At 35.2% G+C, this 19,114-nt stretch overlaps 1 protein-coding gene across 1 annotated transcript in view; it reads right to left on the bottom strand.

Annotated features, from left to right (window-relative positions):
- lobo (coiled-coil domain-containing protein lost boys) overlaps window positions 1–19,114 on the bottom strand; it is an 87,384-nt gene that overhangs the window by 3,174 nt on the left and 65,096 nt on the right. Inside the window, exons 12-14 of the mRNA XM_090380482.1 lie at window positions 15,649–15,759; window positions 8,051–8,242; window positions 1,774–1,913 (exon numbers count right to left, since the gene is read on the bottom strand). Of these exons, the coding sequence (XP_090236608.1) occupies window positions 1,774–1,913; window positions 8,051–8,242; window positions 15,649–15,759 (443 nt within the window). The remainder of the gene's footprint in view (window positions 1–1,773; window positions 1,914–8,050; window positions 8,243–15,648; window positions 15,760–19,114) is intronic.

The raw sequence follows: 19,114 nt of genomic DNA on the forward strand, positions 1-19,114 counted from the left end.
CAAATGCTACACTTTCTTTCAGAGTTAAACTTTGATATTTACTACTGCTGCCAAATCAACAATGCCACAGAATCACATCCACTTTTTAGTCCCCTATACAGACTACAAGCATCTAATCCACAACAAACCATATGCACAAGGGAAAAAAACCTTGCAGAGGCACAACACTAAGCTAAATGAAATGAAGCCTGTAACATGCAATGGCAGTCTAGTCAGCACAGGATTTAGCAGAAGATTTGCCAAGAAGTAGTCCTTGCTCGGCACCCCATAGGCCATTGTCACCCGATGCATTCCTATTTGCTAAAGGCTGATGATCATCCTATGTATAAAAATTGTTACACTTTTAATTGTTTAGCACATTTTAATTGAATGTATATATCTTAATAATGGACACTGTCTTTGTTTTACCAACCTGTCTGAGCCATATACACTCGGACAGATTTCATTGGACAATGTGTCAGATACATTCAAGTTTTCACAACGTATTAATTTTTATAATTTTATTTAGAGTGCTTGATTGTTTTATATATTACGCCTGTTTTATGTTATATATTAATTACACTAGTGTATATTTTATAGCTTCTGACTTGGTACTCACTAGCCTCGGATGCTGGAGCACCATAAAATCCCTGAACAACCAACCCCTAATGCTGCACTGCTCCAATTTGTACAACAGATTTTCATGTGGAACAGCATGAAAAGTTTTACTGAAATCTAAGTATATTAAAACAGAAGTCAAAATTATTTTTTACATGCACCTATGTCATAACAGCTTATGAGACTGATCAAACATTAGTGCTGCGACTGTTGCATTACTTCTTCAACCACTGGCTATTATTTTTACTGGAACAGAAGTCAAGCTTACAGGTCTGTAATCACTCACTTTGCCCTTTGATCCCCTTTGCAAATGGAAGAGCTATTTGCATATCCCTAATATGTAGGTGCCATGCCTAAATGAAAAGATGCTCTCATAATTATATCTAACTGTTTGCTTACCTTCTCTGTTGCTTCTTTCTATATGAATATATGACTGGATGGCTTCCATCAACTTCTGGTGCCATATTCAGTTTTTAGCTTCAACAATTTTTTGTTCCACTTTCCTCAGTTATTGCAAAATTTGGCTTGCAGTTAACAGGTATATTTCTGGTATCCTATCCCTAAAAATTTCTTGAATTTAGATGCAAAATGTTAAGTTTTTCAGCACCTGATACTGGATTGTTGATGATTATGCCATCCATATCTACTAAACCAGTGTAGTTAATTCGTTTCTTTTTAGTGTTAACATAAAAAAGGTAAACTGCAGCCATTATCAACCCACTGCAGGATGGAAGCCTCCTCAACAATTCATGTTGAGGGAAATGGACCATAATCTGCCACGCTGGTCCAGTGTGGGTTGGCAGATCGACCGTATTTAGCAGTCAGGGGCTTGAACCCCGGTCTACTCAAGGAGCGTGTGCTACTGCATTCCCGCTCGTAACCACTCGGCTACAGAGACTGTGTTAACATAAGCAAATATTAATTTTAACATAAGCAAATATTTCTTTGCTACTTTTCTTCACATTCTTTGTCAAATGTTTCTCATAATCTGCCTTGGCTTGCCTAACCCCCTTAGTAACTTATTTGTAGACAAGTTTTTACTCACTACAGACATCAGTGTTCCCTTTTTTTCTATGTCAATATTTTTACATATAAAATGCATTACACTTAAATAGTCCATTATAATGTTAACTTTTATTATTAAATATTATTATAATCAAAATTGTTAACTTTTACCTTTTTAATCGTGATTCCAAAGCTCTTATACGTAAATTAGTTGCCTTAAAGTATTCGAGATATTCCTCCTTTTCTTCTTTAGAAGCCTGATCATTGATTGTTTGATACCATTCATTTTTTTTCTGTAATTCTGATCTTTCCTGAAAACAAATTAAAATAATAAATCCTGGTGCTGTGCTCATGTTATACAGTATACAAAATAAAAGGAAAACAGGCAGCACCCAAAAAATATTTGCTTTGGTATATTACGTATTCACTCTTCAATTAGCGTAATGTTTATAACTGAAATACCTAAACAAGAAAAGTGTTTTAAAGAAAACAGCTGTTATGCTACTGTGCACTAACATGGCTAAATATTCTAAAAATGAAAGGGGTAATAAATGAGAGGCTTTATCACACAAGGATATATTTTCCAAATAAATAAGCTTTCTTTTTGTAAAATAATTTTTACAAAAAATTTAATTCTTAATTTTTTTCTAAAATCATCAAGTAAAATTTGTAACATAAAATGCACTACATTTGTTTTAAGTGTAATGCCTTTTTATTTTATAATAACCTATTATTAACATTTAGCTGTCTTCAATAATTCTAGTGTTGCATAGTTTATTCTCATTCCAGTAAATGTCAATGGATCCACATTTCATGCTATTAATTTATATTGACATTATATTAATTGTCATTATCAAACATAATACAAATAAATGCACTAGGTAGTAAATGCATTAGAAATCATCATTATTGTAAATATTCAGTTAATCCCTCTATAACAGTCTATAAATCATCACAAAAAAATGAATTTTCTATATGTCATAGAGCAAGAAGTAATGGGTTTTTAAACCCATTACTTATGTATGCAGTTTTCACCACTGATTGAAAAGTAGTGGACAAGTCAATTCTATGAAAAAAATTGAGTACAGCAAAGGAGAGGAAAAGAGGATTTTCTTTTCCAAGAATTGCAACTCAGTAGCTTTGACAGATCGACCTACAAAATATATTTGTGCCCACATTTTAAGAAAAAAAAAAAATTAAACATTCTTCTGATTCTAAACAGAAGAATGTTTAAGCCTTAAACCTGAATGGTTGTAATGTTTTAAGCCTGAGCCTTAAACCATTACAACGAAATAAAAAAGAAGTCAAGCAAAAGGTTACAAAGTAAGCAAAATATGAATATTCTACAACCCTCTTTGTAAATAGGATAGAATGTCGTATTCGAGTCTTTAATTAAGGGTGCATTTCAACAACTTTATCGTCAGTTAATTTTTTCTTCCTATATAATCATCTCAACAGGGTGTTTTATGATTTCTGCTTTTTTTCAAATGTTAAAAAAGGGGTATCTTGGAAATTTTATTATACTTCCAAAAGGGGTAAGTCTGGCAACCTGTAACATTGTATACATGTCATTTTCTTTGAGGAAAGCTGAAGCGAAATGAATTGCCACAGTTCATCCTCCTTTTCAGATTTTGAAGAAGATTTAGAAAATGTATGCACTTTTCTTATAGCCGAGAAAACAAAAGAGTACGCAATGGATACACAACATCAATTGGAAGAGAACAGAAAAAGGCGAATTCCATCATTTACTGCAGGACTTTGAAGATGAAAATCGTTTAACGATGTACTTACGGATGAATAAAGAAGAATTAAATTTACTATATAATGAATGCCATCCTTATTGGATGACATTCAAGGGCAAAATACGCAATTTCGAAATTCAATCAGCGCTAAGGAAAAATTAATTATATGTTAAAGGAAAGTTAAAATACTGCAAATTTAATTTTGAATAAGGACTTATTCTGTCAAAATACAAAACAAAAATTTTTAATGAAATTTAATAACAAAAAACTATTTCTCAACCCTAAAAATTGAAGTTGTAAGAAATTGTTATGAGTTGTGCAAATTGAAATGATCGACTTGTTCGTCTTCTTAATTTGTAATTCTGTTGGTCTATTTTCCTCCTTTGGCCATTTTTGAGCATCTCTGTGACTAGACATTTGCGGTGAGTATGCCGAGTAGCTGGTTGAAGTGGAGAGTGCTTTGGAATAGGCACACCAGCAACGTCCTTGATGTTGTTATGTTTTCGGATATTCTTACTTGTGCCTTCAAAACAGATTTACTTCTAATTTAATTTTCTATTAGCATTTCCTCCATTTTCCTCGTCACGCCTAATGAAATTTCTGTTTGAACAGAAAAATCTGACTTCCTGACAATGTCATTCGGCCTTGAAGCCCGACGTGTTATCTTGTGAATACAGCCAATCACAACACTGCATCTCCGAGCAATAAAATAATGCTCCCCACATTTGATGTTAGTTATGTATACGAGTGAAGTCTCGTGAAGTGATAATAGTGTATTTCCGCTCTAAGGCTCACACTGCTAAGAATAGTAAATTGCAGTACTTGTGAAAATGAAACTCCCTTGTTATTGGTGCTCAATTTGTTTACGTGAGTACCCCTTGCTTACACTTATGAAAAAAAAAACTCCCATATCCTTCGTTACTGGCACTCAGAATGTTTACATAAGCTGACACACACACACATCAACTATTTGAGCTGTTCTTAAAGCACAATTACAATAGTGTGCTGTCAGAATTGGCCAGAAAGACCACGCTAATTTTAAATCTATATTTTTTGATTGCATAGATTAGGCTTAAGGCTTAAAAAAACAAGTTATTCTGTTAATAGTCACGCCTCATTAAAAAAACAATAGTGCAGATCGAAAGGAATCTTAATAATTGAGGAGTACTAAAATTGACATTGAGATCACTATGGTAGATAATTTTTTATTTACTTTTATTTAATTTTATTTTATTTAATGGTGGCATCTGCTGAAACAGGGGATTATGCACAATTGTTGTAGGGTTAAAATAGTCATCTCTTCACTAGCGAAAAAAAGGTTTTTCAGTTTACAAATGGCTCCAGCAGAGAGTTATGAAAGGTATGTCAGTTTCAAGTTCCCTGCTTTTAGTGAAAGCCAAGTGGTTCAACAAAACAACTAAAACCTACTGAACTATTTTTGGCTTCAAAAGGCTAACTAACAAATTTCAAAAAATGGCATGGAATCATGTAGCTCATAAAGTCCACATTAAAAAGTTTTGTAGAGCCCCCAGTCAACAGCCACACTGTTTACTTTAGATATTTGATGTATAATAACAAAGAACTATGATTTGACCCACAAACAAATTTATAAAGCCAATGAATCTGGTCCATTTTGGAAAGTGCTTCCTACAAAAAAAAAAAAAAAAAAAACAGCTCCAGACCATAAGGAAAGAAAAGGAAGAATAACAATAATAGTCACCCAACAGATACCCATTTTCTTTTTCCTTTTTGAAAATGAGTTTTTTTTTTTTTTTTTTATTTTGCTTCAACAACGCCAATTATTTCACCTTTTCTTAATGAATTGCAATACTTGTAACTTTTTACAATACTTGTAAAAAGTTACACGTATTGCAATTGCATGTAACTTTTTATGTTTAATAAAAAATTTTAATTTTTAAAACATGCTATTTTACATCTTTTATTTTCAAAAAACCAAAAAATATTAATTCTGTTGAAAATTACAAAAAACATTTTAGACATAAAACAGAAACATCAGTCTCTCCCATTTTTCAGATTGTTAAGCGCAAAAAATTTCAAACACACACATATATTCCTGCTTATTACGTACATAAATATTTAAAAAAATCTCTCTCTCTATATATATATATATATATATATATATACTCATTTTGTGTTGTGGTCATAGGCAATGGTATAGCAGTTTAACTAACAGGAGGCAAAATTAGGTAAGGAATTAGGATAGAAATAGACACTCCTGCCATCATATAAACTAATGGTTAGTTTATCATCATATAAACCTAGTGGTTAGGCGCGCGGGTGCATAAGTACACGTGCCTTGAGTGACCGGGGTTCAAGCCCGTGACTACTGAATACGGTGCTGTTTCTTGTATTCTGTCTATCTTGTGAACTCCTCTGACCGTTTGGTCGTCCCGGAGTATAAACAGAAAAAAATTTATTTAATATGCCCAGAGTGTGGAAAAAAATTAGTTGGACAAAAGTGAACAGTATATAAATGAAGAATGTAAAGTTAGTGCTCGGATTATCTGGGAGCACAATTTCCTGTCCGTGCTATGGTCAGCTAAACTGCTATACCATTGTCTGTGACCACAGCACACAACATACACAAAATGAGTATATAAATAATACCACCAAGCTCTGTCTGCAGCCAATCATCACACACAGAGCTTTTTTTTCTGCCTGAATGGTGTTCTAGAAGTTAAAAAGATAAAAAATTGTATACTTAAATTATTAAAAAAATATTTATTTAAAAATAAAAATTATTTATTATCACTAATGCTATTGGTGTTTTATTACTAATGCCACTGGAACCATAATTTTCTAAAAATTTTCCCAGGGGAGGACCTCTGGACCCTTTCGCTCTCCTATGTGGACTTCCTTAGTACTCCAGAAGTTTATATTTTACAAAAGAGGCCCTTACATATACATATATGAGGGCATATCCAAAAGTTCCCAGCCTGAATCAATGAAAAGAAATAGGCTTGCTTTTATTACTGATTATGGTTGTTACCTTCAAAGTTGTCCCTTTATGAGTTTATGCACCAGGACCAGCATTTCTGCCATTGCTGAAAATACCACTGGAAATGATTTTTTGGCACTGCATGTAGGGCTCTCTGTGATCCTTCTTCAATTTCCATTCAGGATGTTTGTTGGCTGACTATTCCCCTAAGAAACTTAAAACGTCCAGGTAATAATGCTAGTTAACTGTCTGGCCTTGAGGCACAAATTCAAGACGAACCAAGGGCTCATAGTTGAAAAAGATCACCAACATGCTTTTGATGTTGGACCTGACTTGCCTAGCTTTCTTTGGACGTGGAGATGTTTTGCATTTTTACTAAGAAGACTGCTGTTTCATTTTAGTGTTGTAGCAGTAAACTCACATTTTTTTTTTTTTTTTTTTTTTTTGGTAGTTGTTGTGGCGCATCGGCTTCTGTGGCCATAATGCACCTCCCAAGGTTTTTGCAGTACTTTGATCCTAGCCCGAGGCGGGATTCGAACTGGCAACCTTTGGGTTGCCAGGTAGGCACTTTACCCACCCGGCTAGCCTGGTCAGCTCACATTTTGTTATAACCACTGAAAGGAAGTTTTAATTATTTCTGACCTCATCCAACAGCTCCTGACAGACAAACACACAAAGTTCTTTCCCACTACCAAGTTCAGATCCCAACTTCTTAAGGAATTGATATTTGCTTCTCTTGCATACCACTTTGTAGTACCTAAGATTACCTTTATAGTTCAACAACTGAAATAATTAGACCATGTTAAACATCTGGGATTTGTTAGTGATTGAGCTCTACTGGCCCAGCTCCAAAAGTCACCTAACTTACCTTAAAGTCTAGATAGACTGCAAAAATTTGATCATTACTCAACAAATAAAACTTACGAACCTTGATCTAGATGTAGAATAACAGCTGTACAACCAAAAATACTGGTATTCATTTAAGAATAATGTGTAGAACTGAACTGTGCTTTCTGCAAATTGTTACAATTCACAGAAACTATTAATTTCACACAGAATCACTACTCATAACACCAACCATGAAAATATAAGTATTTTACTGTAATTAAAATATTTACAAATTAAAATAAAATAAAATAAATATTTACAAAATCTGCTATTATATTAAATTAAATTATGTACATTGTAAAAAAAAAAAAACTATGATGAAATCCTTGTGATAAAATACACTAAAATAAACCGGATCAAAAGCGATAAAAACGATAAAAATCTGGAGCTTTCGGAAGCATTGGCTTCCTTCCTCAGCAGTAACAAAACTTCCTGCAGCACATCCTTATATAACAGGCTCACGGTACTTATACACATGGTTCAGTCGGCACATGGTCTGAACTGGAAGCGGAAACAGCTTGGGAACGTGTCAGGCAAAACCGTTCATCCATACTTAGGACGATAGTTTCAAACAGAGGATGCATACGCATACCTCTATCCGTATTCATAATTATGTGGTTGGATGAACAGATTCGTAGACTTTCGAATTTTATCACAACGATTTCATCATAGTTTTTTTTTTTTTTTTTTTTTTTTTACAGTGTACATAATTTAATTTAATATATGTATGAGTCCATTTATTGGTAAAATATGAATTTGCCCAACCTCAGAGGCCTTTTTCAGAAGAACTTCTTATAGATTTATTCGACAATATCAGCAAATAAACAATTTAATATTATTTTATTAATTTCATACTTACATCATCTAAACTGATTTGTAGATTATTTGCAATTTCCACTGCTCGCTGAGTAAAATCTTTCATGCAGCTGTCATAAACAGTCCTTGCTTGTTTTTTAGTCAGGGTTTCTGGAAAGCGTAATCTTGCAAGGTAGGGAGCAAGATAATCACCTCCTCTCTGTCTGTCTTGGTGTTCTGTCTCAGCCTGTTTTTTCTGTCATCAAATAAGCTTATTAACAACTACCTAAGGATATTGTGTTTCAAATTCAAACTGTACTAAGTAAATCATGTAAATTAAATATAATCTCTGAAAGACAGCACAGGTAAAAAACAAGGAACAACAATTTAATCAGCTTATGAAATATATGGTAAATGAATGATAATGAATATGACTGCCATGGTACTATGTAAAATGGTTGCAAGCAGTTGTCAACAGGATGAATATAATTTCCAGACTCTTAGCCATATGGTGCAAGAAAGTCCCAGGTATCTGCTGCACCAGTAAAAAAATAAACTACTTATTGACACTTTAGTAGTTCATTTCATTTTATTAACTAGTTTATTTATTAGGTAATTTATTTTATTAACTCTTTGCATTGAGGAGCTAACAATATAAACATAAAATAAACATTCCTCGCATTCCAAATTGTATGTATTGCCCATCAAGATTCAGGTCTGAATCATCAAATCTTGAATATTTTATATAAGACTGTCACTCTGCAAATCACTACTTTAAGACTGTCATTCTGCTGATTACTACCAATCACAATTTACTATGTTTAAACCATGCTGCTGCCACAGCATGGTTTAAGCATACTAAATTGCTTACTGTGCCGACCTAGCTCTTTTTTCACTCCAGCAAAGTTTTCTCCTTGTTCTGGTCAGGTCACATAGAACTGTTTCTACCCCTGCCCTACAGGTTCTTTTGGGATCCTTACCTCCAGAACTATTTCAAATTTACTGTTGTTGTTGTTATTTGGTTTTTAGGAGCATTAGCAACTAAGGCCATATTGCTCCGGGGATATGCGGTGGTCATTTCCTGACTTTTCCACATCCTCCGTCTTTGGTGGTCATGGGCTCGAACCCCGGTCTGATCAAGAAGTGTGTGCTACGCACTGCTGCTCCTGCCCACCTGGCTACGGAGGCACAATTCTAATTTACTGTGAACTCTCTTATTCCATTCATAAAGGTATTCCTGCTGAATTCGATGGAACTGAAATTGATTTGTTCTCCAATCCAAAACAAGTAAAACAGCAAATCCTTAAAATTATCTATGATCATTGGTAACTTTGCTAGGCCGATTCCTAAACGGGTTTAGGCTTAATCACAAAACCTTTTATCTCTGATGTGGCATTTGTTAATAAAATAACTCACAAATGGTTCTCTCCCAGTATATTTTCTAGCTTTCTTTTAACTGGACATGGATTATTAAATTTTAAACTTGCCTGCTTCCATCTCTTCACCTCTGAATTCTGTATTTGTAGTTCTATTGAGGATTTGACCCATGTTCTATTTTTCTGTCCTCTATATGATGGATTTCATTTACAGTTATTCTTAGACACTGGTCAAGTCTCTCCAGGTCAGGAATCTGTTTTTATTTCTTCTCCTGCATTCTTTCAATCATTTCAAAATTTTTCTTGTTCTGTCTCTCTTAAAAGGCAGAAATTACTGTCTGAACAATAAAATTACCTTTTAAATGCTCAATACCTATTTTTATCTTTAATTTACTTCTTCAATCTTGTTTATAATTTTATAAATTTTCTTTAAGTAAATTAACCAGATTTCTTCCCCTAAACCTATTAAACTCCTAGTTTAAGTGGATGTACCTTCCAAATCACCTGTTATTGTTAAAATGATAATGCAAATGTAAAAATTTTATTAATTTTCTCAACTGTTTGTTCTCTTTTCAATTTTTTTGTTATACTTGTATAAATATATTTTGTACATATGTTTATATATTATCTAGATCAGAATTTCCCAAATGGTGTTCCACTTAACCCTATAATTCTGTGAAGTGACAGTGCGAGTTCTGAAAGAAAAATGTTAAAATTTTTATTGTATTTATATTAAATGCAGTTTTTAAAATTAGTAATAAAGTTGATCTCATAATCATAATTTTATTAAGAGTATTATTATTATTTTTATCCATGCTTATTCTGGCTTATTTTCTAGCTCTGTATATTATGTAAGAATACTTTTTTAAAGATTATGAAAGGGTTCCATGGTCAAATTAAATTGGGAAACACTGGTCTAGATTGTTTGCATCATGTTAAAACAACACCTTCATCTTAAATTCTGCAGTACGTTTTAACATTATCATCTGTTTCTTCTATTGACCTTGAGTAAAAACTTGAACTGACTTTAACTATTATGGACAATACTGAACTTTTGGGGAAATAGTGAATTCTATGGGTCAATAGACTCAGACCCAAATTGGCTGTTTTTCTCATCGTGAACACTGTCTTTCATTTAATGTAATGTAAATACTTATTTGAACTGATTTTTTGCAAACAGTTGAGTACGTTCTTGCTTAACTATTTCAGATTATATTTCTCAAAATGTGGCTTGGTTTTTTAATTCAATAATACCAATTAATTAAAAAGGTGGGTTTTTAGCATATATATTTACTTATTAATTGATTAACCTAAAATGGTTCCACTTGCCTACTGACAAAGTACACTCCTTACATCAGGAGCAAAGAAAAAAATCATCAATTGAGCTATAATTATCAACTAGATCAACATTTGAAAACATTTGAAATGACATAGGTGATGTTTCAAGACATTTATTGCCATTTACACATTATTTGGTAAACCTCACTTAAGTTCAGTGACTGAGGATGGAGCCATGGTCAAATTTCCATGGCTCCACATGTATCCACAGTAACCTTAGACACTGGTGACTATAAAGTCACCAGTTAGCTCATATGGAATTACTGGAAGGAATCTTTATTTTAAAGTGAGGTTAGTTCCCATGATGCATGTGGAGTGCATAAATAAAAATCTGATATTTTTCGGCTACCACATTTGTGAAAAATTTGCTGGTAACTTTATGTTAAGAACATTAACCTGTTGAGCTCTGTTGCATTCCTTCAATGGCTAATGCTTCATATGCAAATAACTTATAACTGGAATTTAGTTTCATCAGGATTACAGCAGAATCTAAAAGGGGCTGAGAGAGTGAATTTGCATTATGGCTCAGTACAGTGCATGTAATAATTGGTCCAAAGACTGACTTGGTGATAGTAAGCCCTAGTATTTGCTGTAGTAGTGGATATGAATTTTACAGCAGTGCTACAAATATAGCAGTCACTGCAGTTTTGTTGGCACTGAATAAAGTACATAATGCATAAGGTATACATGAGCCATTGCTGTAAATTTCCTTATACTTGAATTTTAGTATTAATAGTGGCAAATGATGCAAGAAAGCAAGCTTATACAGCATCAGCTAAAAAAAAAAACTTCCAACATCACCTGTCCATCCCTTACAATAGTTTGTTTAATTCCTCCTTGAATTTATTCAAACTATCCACTTACACAACAATAGATGGAAGTTTATTGAAACAATCAACCACTATGCAAATTTTCAAACATCTAGTCTGCAATCATCCATCCTCAATTTGAATTTATGCCCTGTCCATAATCTGAGCAAAAGCAACAATACCATCTGCACTGAGCTTGCTTAATCCATTCAACACCTTAAACACTTCAATCAGATCACCACTTTGCTAGTCTTCAGATTCTGTAATTTGAAGAAATGAAGCTTTTCTTGGTAAGAGCATCCCTTTGTTACTTTCACCAATTTCGTTGCCCTTCTCTACACCCATTTCACGAGCTCTACATCCTTCCTAAAATGAAGCCTCCAGACCTGTATGTAGTATTCAAGGTGCAACCTGACTATTGCCTTATATAATGGGATAATCATCTCCTTAGCTCTGCTAGCAATATTCCTATATATCACTGAAAAAACTCCCATAAGCAATATTCCTATATATCACTGACAAAACCCCCTGTAACAGAAGTTAAGCTAACAGATCTGTAATTACTGATGCCACCCTTTGATCTGCCTTGTGAATCAGGGATACATTCCTACATCTCCAGTCTACACTGATATCCCCCAAATTTAAAGATGCCCTTGAAATTATGGCCAAGGGTTTGCTTACCTCCTCTGCTGACTGAACATTGCACTAGCCACCCATGTAAAATGAAGAGTGTAACCCTTCCCCCCCCCTCACACTCTTGTGCTGTCTATCCTTTCTGTACAGGTCTGCTGGTAATTGTCATGACAATACCCCTGGGTTGGCCTAGACGACCCCGGGTAACACAAAAACTTTGACTGAGAAAAACCTGATACTGACTCTCAGATTGACTGATGACATAGGGCAGGCTGGCCCTGCTTCTTACCTCTCTCTCTCTCTCTCTCTCTCTCTCTCTCTCTCTCTCTCTCTTGATGACTTAGTACTTGCTGGGAAAACTCAGTTGTGACCTACGCACGCACACACACACGCACATGGATATAGAGGAAAACAGCAGGAGATGTAGTAGTAGCAGTAACAGCAAATGATGCAAGAAAGCAAGCTTATATATAACATCAGCCACAAAAAAAAAAAAAAAAAAAAAAATATATATATATATATTTTTTTTTTTTTCTGTAATTAGCAAATGGGTGAGAAATAATATGTATGCAAGCCAATTTATGTCAAACGATGTAAGGTGTGAATGACTGAAAGTGACTATGAAAGAGCTGATGAAAGTAAAATACATGCATGTCCCTGTCCACTTGTGAGCAATTCTGATGTGTGAAATTGTGCATGTATGTGTATCGTTTTTGTGTGAGTGACTATGCACATTGCAAACATGTGTCTGATGTGTAGAGTTAGTGTGCAAGTTAGATGTTTGAATGGGTAAGGTGTGTGTTATGTGTTGGGTGGGTTCTTGTCCCACTGTGTGCGAATTCCCACGAGTGACTGTTGGTTTTGTATTACCTTAACTTGCTATAGTGTTTATGGCTGCAGATTAAGCTGCGTACAAATTGAGTAATTTATTTGTGAATAATGTCAAAAAAGTATGAAAATATTGTTCATAATTTGTTAATAATATTATTCATAATTGTTGAAAATATTGTTCAATAAAGCAAGAGAGTATTGTTCATATGAAGAGAAGCTGTGAGCAATGTCTGTGTGCAAGGATGAGTGTCAGCAGTCATATGGGGGGTGTATGCATGCTTATATGATCTGTCCTTACCATTATATGAGCACCCTGAATATATGTACAAAAAATACAACTAATAAATAAAATAAAATTAATTAATTAAATATGTGTGCACTTGTAGGTATGAAAGATGTATGATATGTATGGTATTCCTTCTTTTGCTTTGTGGGTAAGGTAAGCAGCAGCTGTTATCAATCCACTGCAGGATGGAAGCTTCCTCAACAATTCATATTGATGGAAATGACCATAATCTGCTCCGCTGGTCCAGTGTGGATTGTCAGATTTACCGATTTAGCAGTCAGGGACTTGAACCCTAGTCTACTCAAAGAGCATGTGCTACTGCACTCCTGCTTCTGACCACTTGGCTACAGAGTCTAAATATGATTCCACAGCTGGGTGCAACCTTTCTTGGATGCACTCCCTGCTGCTTACCAGACTGAGACCATACTGATGATGCCATGCTAATTCCCCTTTTTAGGCAGCATGGCATGGGATGCTGACACCAGTTACAGCTGCTCTGACCAGTGTGAAATTTTCAAGATTCCCTGACCTTACAATATAACCAATCGGTTATATGTAAGATGTGCTATGACTTTAATCCCCCTACCACTCCTAGGGCATAGCCCATTTCCCTACAACCTTTGCTTGGTGGATTCTACCATCACAATACTCTATGCAATTCTCATCATCCCCCTCCCCCCATGGAAGCTAGGTCCCTTCCACAGGAGTGCCCATTCTTTCCTCTATTCTCCCTATCATCCACCATCTTTACCTTCACCTATTCTCCACACTCAAAGTGTTACCCCTGCACTTCTTTCCAATAAAAGCTTACACTTTCTTTTTTTCCTCTGGTCTGGGCCCTCTCTAGTAAGCTCACGTGATGCCAGAGCTATTGTGAATACCTATTACCTGGGCTGGCTCCCATGCCCAGAACAGAAACTAGGGGTCAGTGCCATTCCACAGCCCCTCCATGCTAAGTGGCCAGATGAAAAACATAACCTAACACTATACTACACAAACCACACATTATCTGACCTTTACAGAGTTTGTATTACACCATAAAGTTATAACACACAGTTTGGGGAAACCCATGCTGCCACAGGACCCAAAACACTATACTATGTCCTTTATGTACATATTATACTCCCTATATTCAAATTCTGAATCCGATATGTCTGAGTGACACCATGTCACTCAGTACTCTACAATGTCCATATTTGATGAATCAACCAATACTTAAAATTATCAAATTTATTTACTATGCTCCTAGCATTAATGTACATGCAGGTATACATGCACCTGTTCTTACTTAACAAAGCTTATGTATTTGTTTTTTCCATGAGGACTGCCAGTAGGCCTTGAAATCCCGACACCTCGATTTCCAAGTGGCTACACATTCCAATAGAAGTGAAAGAATCACTTTGACCTCTGCCTGCAGCTGTTGTTACTCTATCCCCAGGGGCTCACATCTGGTGAGTATGGGCTTGGCACACCCAAGGTCCCAAGCTGGATATCATCATTCTTTTCTTTCTTGGTGATTCCTTTCTACTTCTGACTCTCTCTCTCAGGGTAACTCAGGAATTTTATTTTTTTTTTTTTTGATGGTGCAGTATAAGCTTCAGGCTTCCTTACACCATATGGCTAAAAATAATAATCTGTGTATTCCCCCCCCCCCAAAGCTAGCAGTTTTCTGACCTACTTAACACTGCCTTGATAGCATCAGCAAATATTCTTGCATCCCTTCTATTTAAGTCAGACCACGCTGAGAAAAATTCTACCTCATGATGAGCCTTACACAGTCTCTCCAGGCCCAAATTGATTGGGGCTCAAATTTAATCTTCACTTGCAACTTTTTCTCAATGTTGCCCTGTATTTGTTAAATAAATCCTCGGATCTCCTACTCATAATATCATTAGTGCCAATATGTATAACAGTATCCCATTTCATGCCCTAAATATATGATATCTGCTCTACAATGTCATTAACTTTTGTCCCTAGTCCTATTCCACCTATCCTTTTTGCACAATATATTTCCTGTTTTCCTTACAACAGAGTCAAGAGTCACTGACAATAACTACTTCCTGTGGGACTAATGCATTCTGCCTTGGGGATTATTCTCTGATGCAAATGTAAACTCTGGCATTGAGGTGGGCAGTTGAGGGCTTGATGGGCCCTCAAGTTAATTCCCTTGAGGAAATCCATGCTATTCTTTAAGGCTTCATAAATTCCAATCAGAATGCTGAGTGCACACCTAATTTCCTCACACTCTTTGCACTGAACACACACACAAGGAAATCCCCCTTGGCTGTATCATTCCAGATAAGACAATAAAACAAGGGTTCTAAAAGTCAATAAAAACTGTAATTAAAAAATTTAAATAGCTCCTAAAAATAAATTAATATAAACATACCTCATCCCTTCTTCTTTGTGCAACCTTTTCATTTCTTCTAGTGTCATAGGATGATATTAAAAAAGTGGGATTTTCATTCTCACTAGCTCTTATATCAATTATCTTATTTACCTAAAATAGTAAGAGTGTATTACTACAAAACATGCATCAATATTGTATTGTTTTAAATGAAGTACAGTAGAGATAAAAATATATATGTGCATATATTTAAGATGTAGAGAAGAATAAAACAGAAATTAACTTTTCATTTCATCTCATCACCAAATTAACTTTTCATTTATTCCCTCTAATTCTGATTTTTGGAACAACTTTACAGTTTTCTTAAAAGAAACCTTTGCTTTTTCGTGTTGCAATATTTTTTAACATGAAATAAGGCAGCTACTATTTAAAAGAAAATAGTTCTAGTTAATAGTCAGAATTTGAAGAGTATACAAAGATTAATGTATCTGAATTAACTCCTGGAACATGTTTTCAGGGATTTGAACATAAAAGAATCATGTCTGTTTAAATGCTCATAAAAGTGTAAATATAAATAAAAAAAAAATTGTGTTTATACTTGTTTTTAGAAAAATGTACATTTATCCAAAATGAACTGTTTCTCCCTCCATTAGATATGGATTTTCTGAAATCCCAAATAACGTGTGCTTATGCAAAGGATGAGAACTACTAGATGAACTAAAAATACTAATACACTATGCAACCCCGTGTTCAGAATCAAAAAATCTGGAAGGTGTGACAAAACTTTTTTTTAATCCAATTATGTGATGCTTCTCTAGTGATACTCCATCCACCTGTCTATCACAGCATGGTAAACTAACAATCATTTTTTCATGAAATTTTAATGGCTGCCATGCTTATTCAATAAATGAAATTTCTTTTTACTTACTGAAGGAATAATTACATTCAATAAATGCATAAAGTACTGAATTTTATCCATGGCTTGAGGAATTCAATGTTCAGACAGGCACAGATGTCAGAATGAAAATGTGGATATGTACTAACCTTTTGAAAGTGCACCAACATATCCAGAAATACTTTTCTTATTGTGGGGAAACTGCATCATTCATTAATAATTCAAGGTAATTGCATCCAGAAATGATATCACTGGATCTGAGCACAATTATAGCAGGTTAACATTTTTCTGTAAAGTGAGCGAGGTGAGAATTGCTGCTGGTCAAATAAACACATTAGTGACAAATCCAAGTGACCATCTAATTTGAACATTGCTTCAACTACCCATATGATTACATCCCGAAAATCAATGACTTTGCCATACAGTACCACTCACAAAATTGTTCTCATCAAGCAGGATCATCTTGAATTTCATGCAATACATGATGTATGAAAAAATTTAAACTTTATATCCTTTAAGATTCTCATAATGCTTGAACAACTCAAATGCAGTTCTCAAGAACACTTGTCTTGTTGACTTCTTTGGTCATATGCATTTCTAATGGGTTCAATGTTTTCAGCACTTCTTGGTGCTGAAAACATTAAACAGGTAATTGTTAGATGCACTGGTGCTTTTTTTTTTTTCATACTGATATTTCTATATATGCCAAACCTCTTTAACATTTTCATACTTTCATTTCAGAACATATTTATTTTCTTAAAATGTTAGATGATTATTCTTCATACTCAATGGGTCATCAATTAATGTGCAACATAATGAAAACTTATTTTTTTATTTTATTTTTTTTTTTTATGAAAACCCCAAACACGAAAGGTATCGGAACCTATAGTACTTAGTACCGTGCATGGGTTGAAGGAGAAGTATGGGGGGAGGGGGGATGCCGGAAACTTTACTCTAGAGACTAAACATGGGTTTCACCACTTCAAGCCTCCAATAAGCAAAGTGGTGGTATTTCACCGGTTGATGAAAGTCATCTACCACTTAGAAGGGTTGTTTGTGAGAAAAAGATCAAGCGTATTGGCTGTACGATTAGGATTGTCCGGTATTCTTGTAGGTAAATGAACAATCTGTGCTAGGTCATTAGTAATTGCAAAAGCCTCAGCATCTCGACCTGCTGGGTTGGTGTGACTAGAAAACGAAAGCCAGCTAGAGTTGTGAACATTAAAATCACCAAGGAAAATTACCTCACTGTTAGGAAAGTTGGACTGGAGAAAGTCAAGTTGCAAAGAGAGGAAGTCAAAGAGCTCCAAGTGATTAGTAGAGTTGGGAGAACGGTAGAGACAACAGATGAATTTGACACAATGAGGTAGAGATTTTAAGCCAGAGAAGATCAAAGAGAGGAGATTCCAAATTGCCAAGTCTTTGACAGGGAATATCAGAATGGACATATGCACAAGTACCACCTTTGAGGCAAAAGGAATCATACAGCGAATAATCTGGGCATCTGAGATGAGCAGTAGTTGAATCAACCGATAACTGAGATTCTGTCAGAAAAAGTACATGGGGTTTGGCAGACTGCAAATGGATATCGTTGAGATTAGAATTGAGACCACGTATATTTGTGAAAATGGACTAACATTAGCATTAGCATTAGCATTAGTAGAGGCATTTGATGCAAGAAAGCAAGCTTATGCAGCATCAGCCAAAAAAAAAAAAAAAAAAAAAAAAAAAAAACCACTTCCACTTCACCCCTCTGTTCGTTCAAAATACCTGTCCAGCTGAGCCTTAAACTTATTTAGGCTATCAACCTCCACCACAAGGGATGGAAGTCTGTTCCACCAACCAACCACCCGCTGGCTAAAGGCAAATTTCCGCACGTCTATCCTACATCTGTCTTTCCTCAATTTGAATTTATGCCCTCTCAGGTGATTATTCTGAGCTAGAGGAAGAATCCCATCAGCATTGAGCATGCTTAAACCATTCAAGGCTTTATACACCTCTATCAGATCACCTCGCTGGTGCCTAGTCTCCAGACACTGTAATTTGCAAAACTTAAGCCTTTCTTCGTAAGAGCACCCCTTTGTTCCATTCACTAATCTTGTTGCCCTTCTCTGTACTCGTTCCAGCAGCTCTACATCCTTCTTGAAATGAGGCCTCCAGACCTGTATACAGTACTCTAGGTGTGGCCTGACCATCGCCTTATACAATGGAATAATCACCTCCTTATCCCTGCTGGAAAAATTCCTGTATATCATTGACAATACTCCATGAGCTACTCTTGCAGCCCGTCTGCACTGCTCAGAGAACTTCATATCTGCCTGCACAACCACCCCCAAGTCCCTTTCATTCTCTACCACTGTCAGTGTTGTACCATAGAGTTGATACGTTGCTCTGGGGTTGCTGTTTCCCATGTGTAGTACTTTACATTTGTCAATGTTAAACTTCATTTGCCACCTCTCAGCCCATCTGCTCAACCTTTCCAGATCCTGTTGCAGAAGCATAGTGTCAGTAGTGTCCTTGACAACCCTGCCAACCTTTGTATCGTCTGCAAACTTGGACATTAATCCCGATATACCATCATCAATATCATTTATAAATACAGAAAACAATAAT

This window comes from Mastigoproctus giganteus, chromosome 8 (genome assembly GCF_048544385.1).
Source record: "Mastigoproctus giganteus isolate SK-2022 chromosome 8, ASM4854438v1, whole genome shotgun sequence".
Classification (NCBI taxonomy): domain Eukaryota; kingdom Metazoa; phylum Arthropoda; class Arachnida; order Uropygi; family Thelyphonidae; genus Mastigoproctus; species Mastigoproctus giganteus.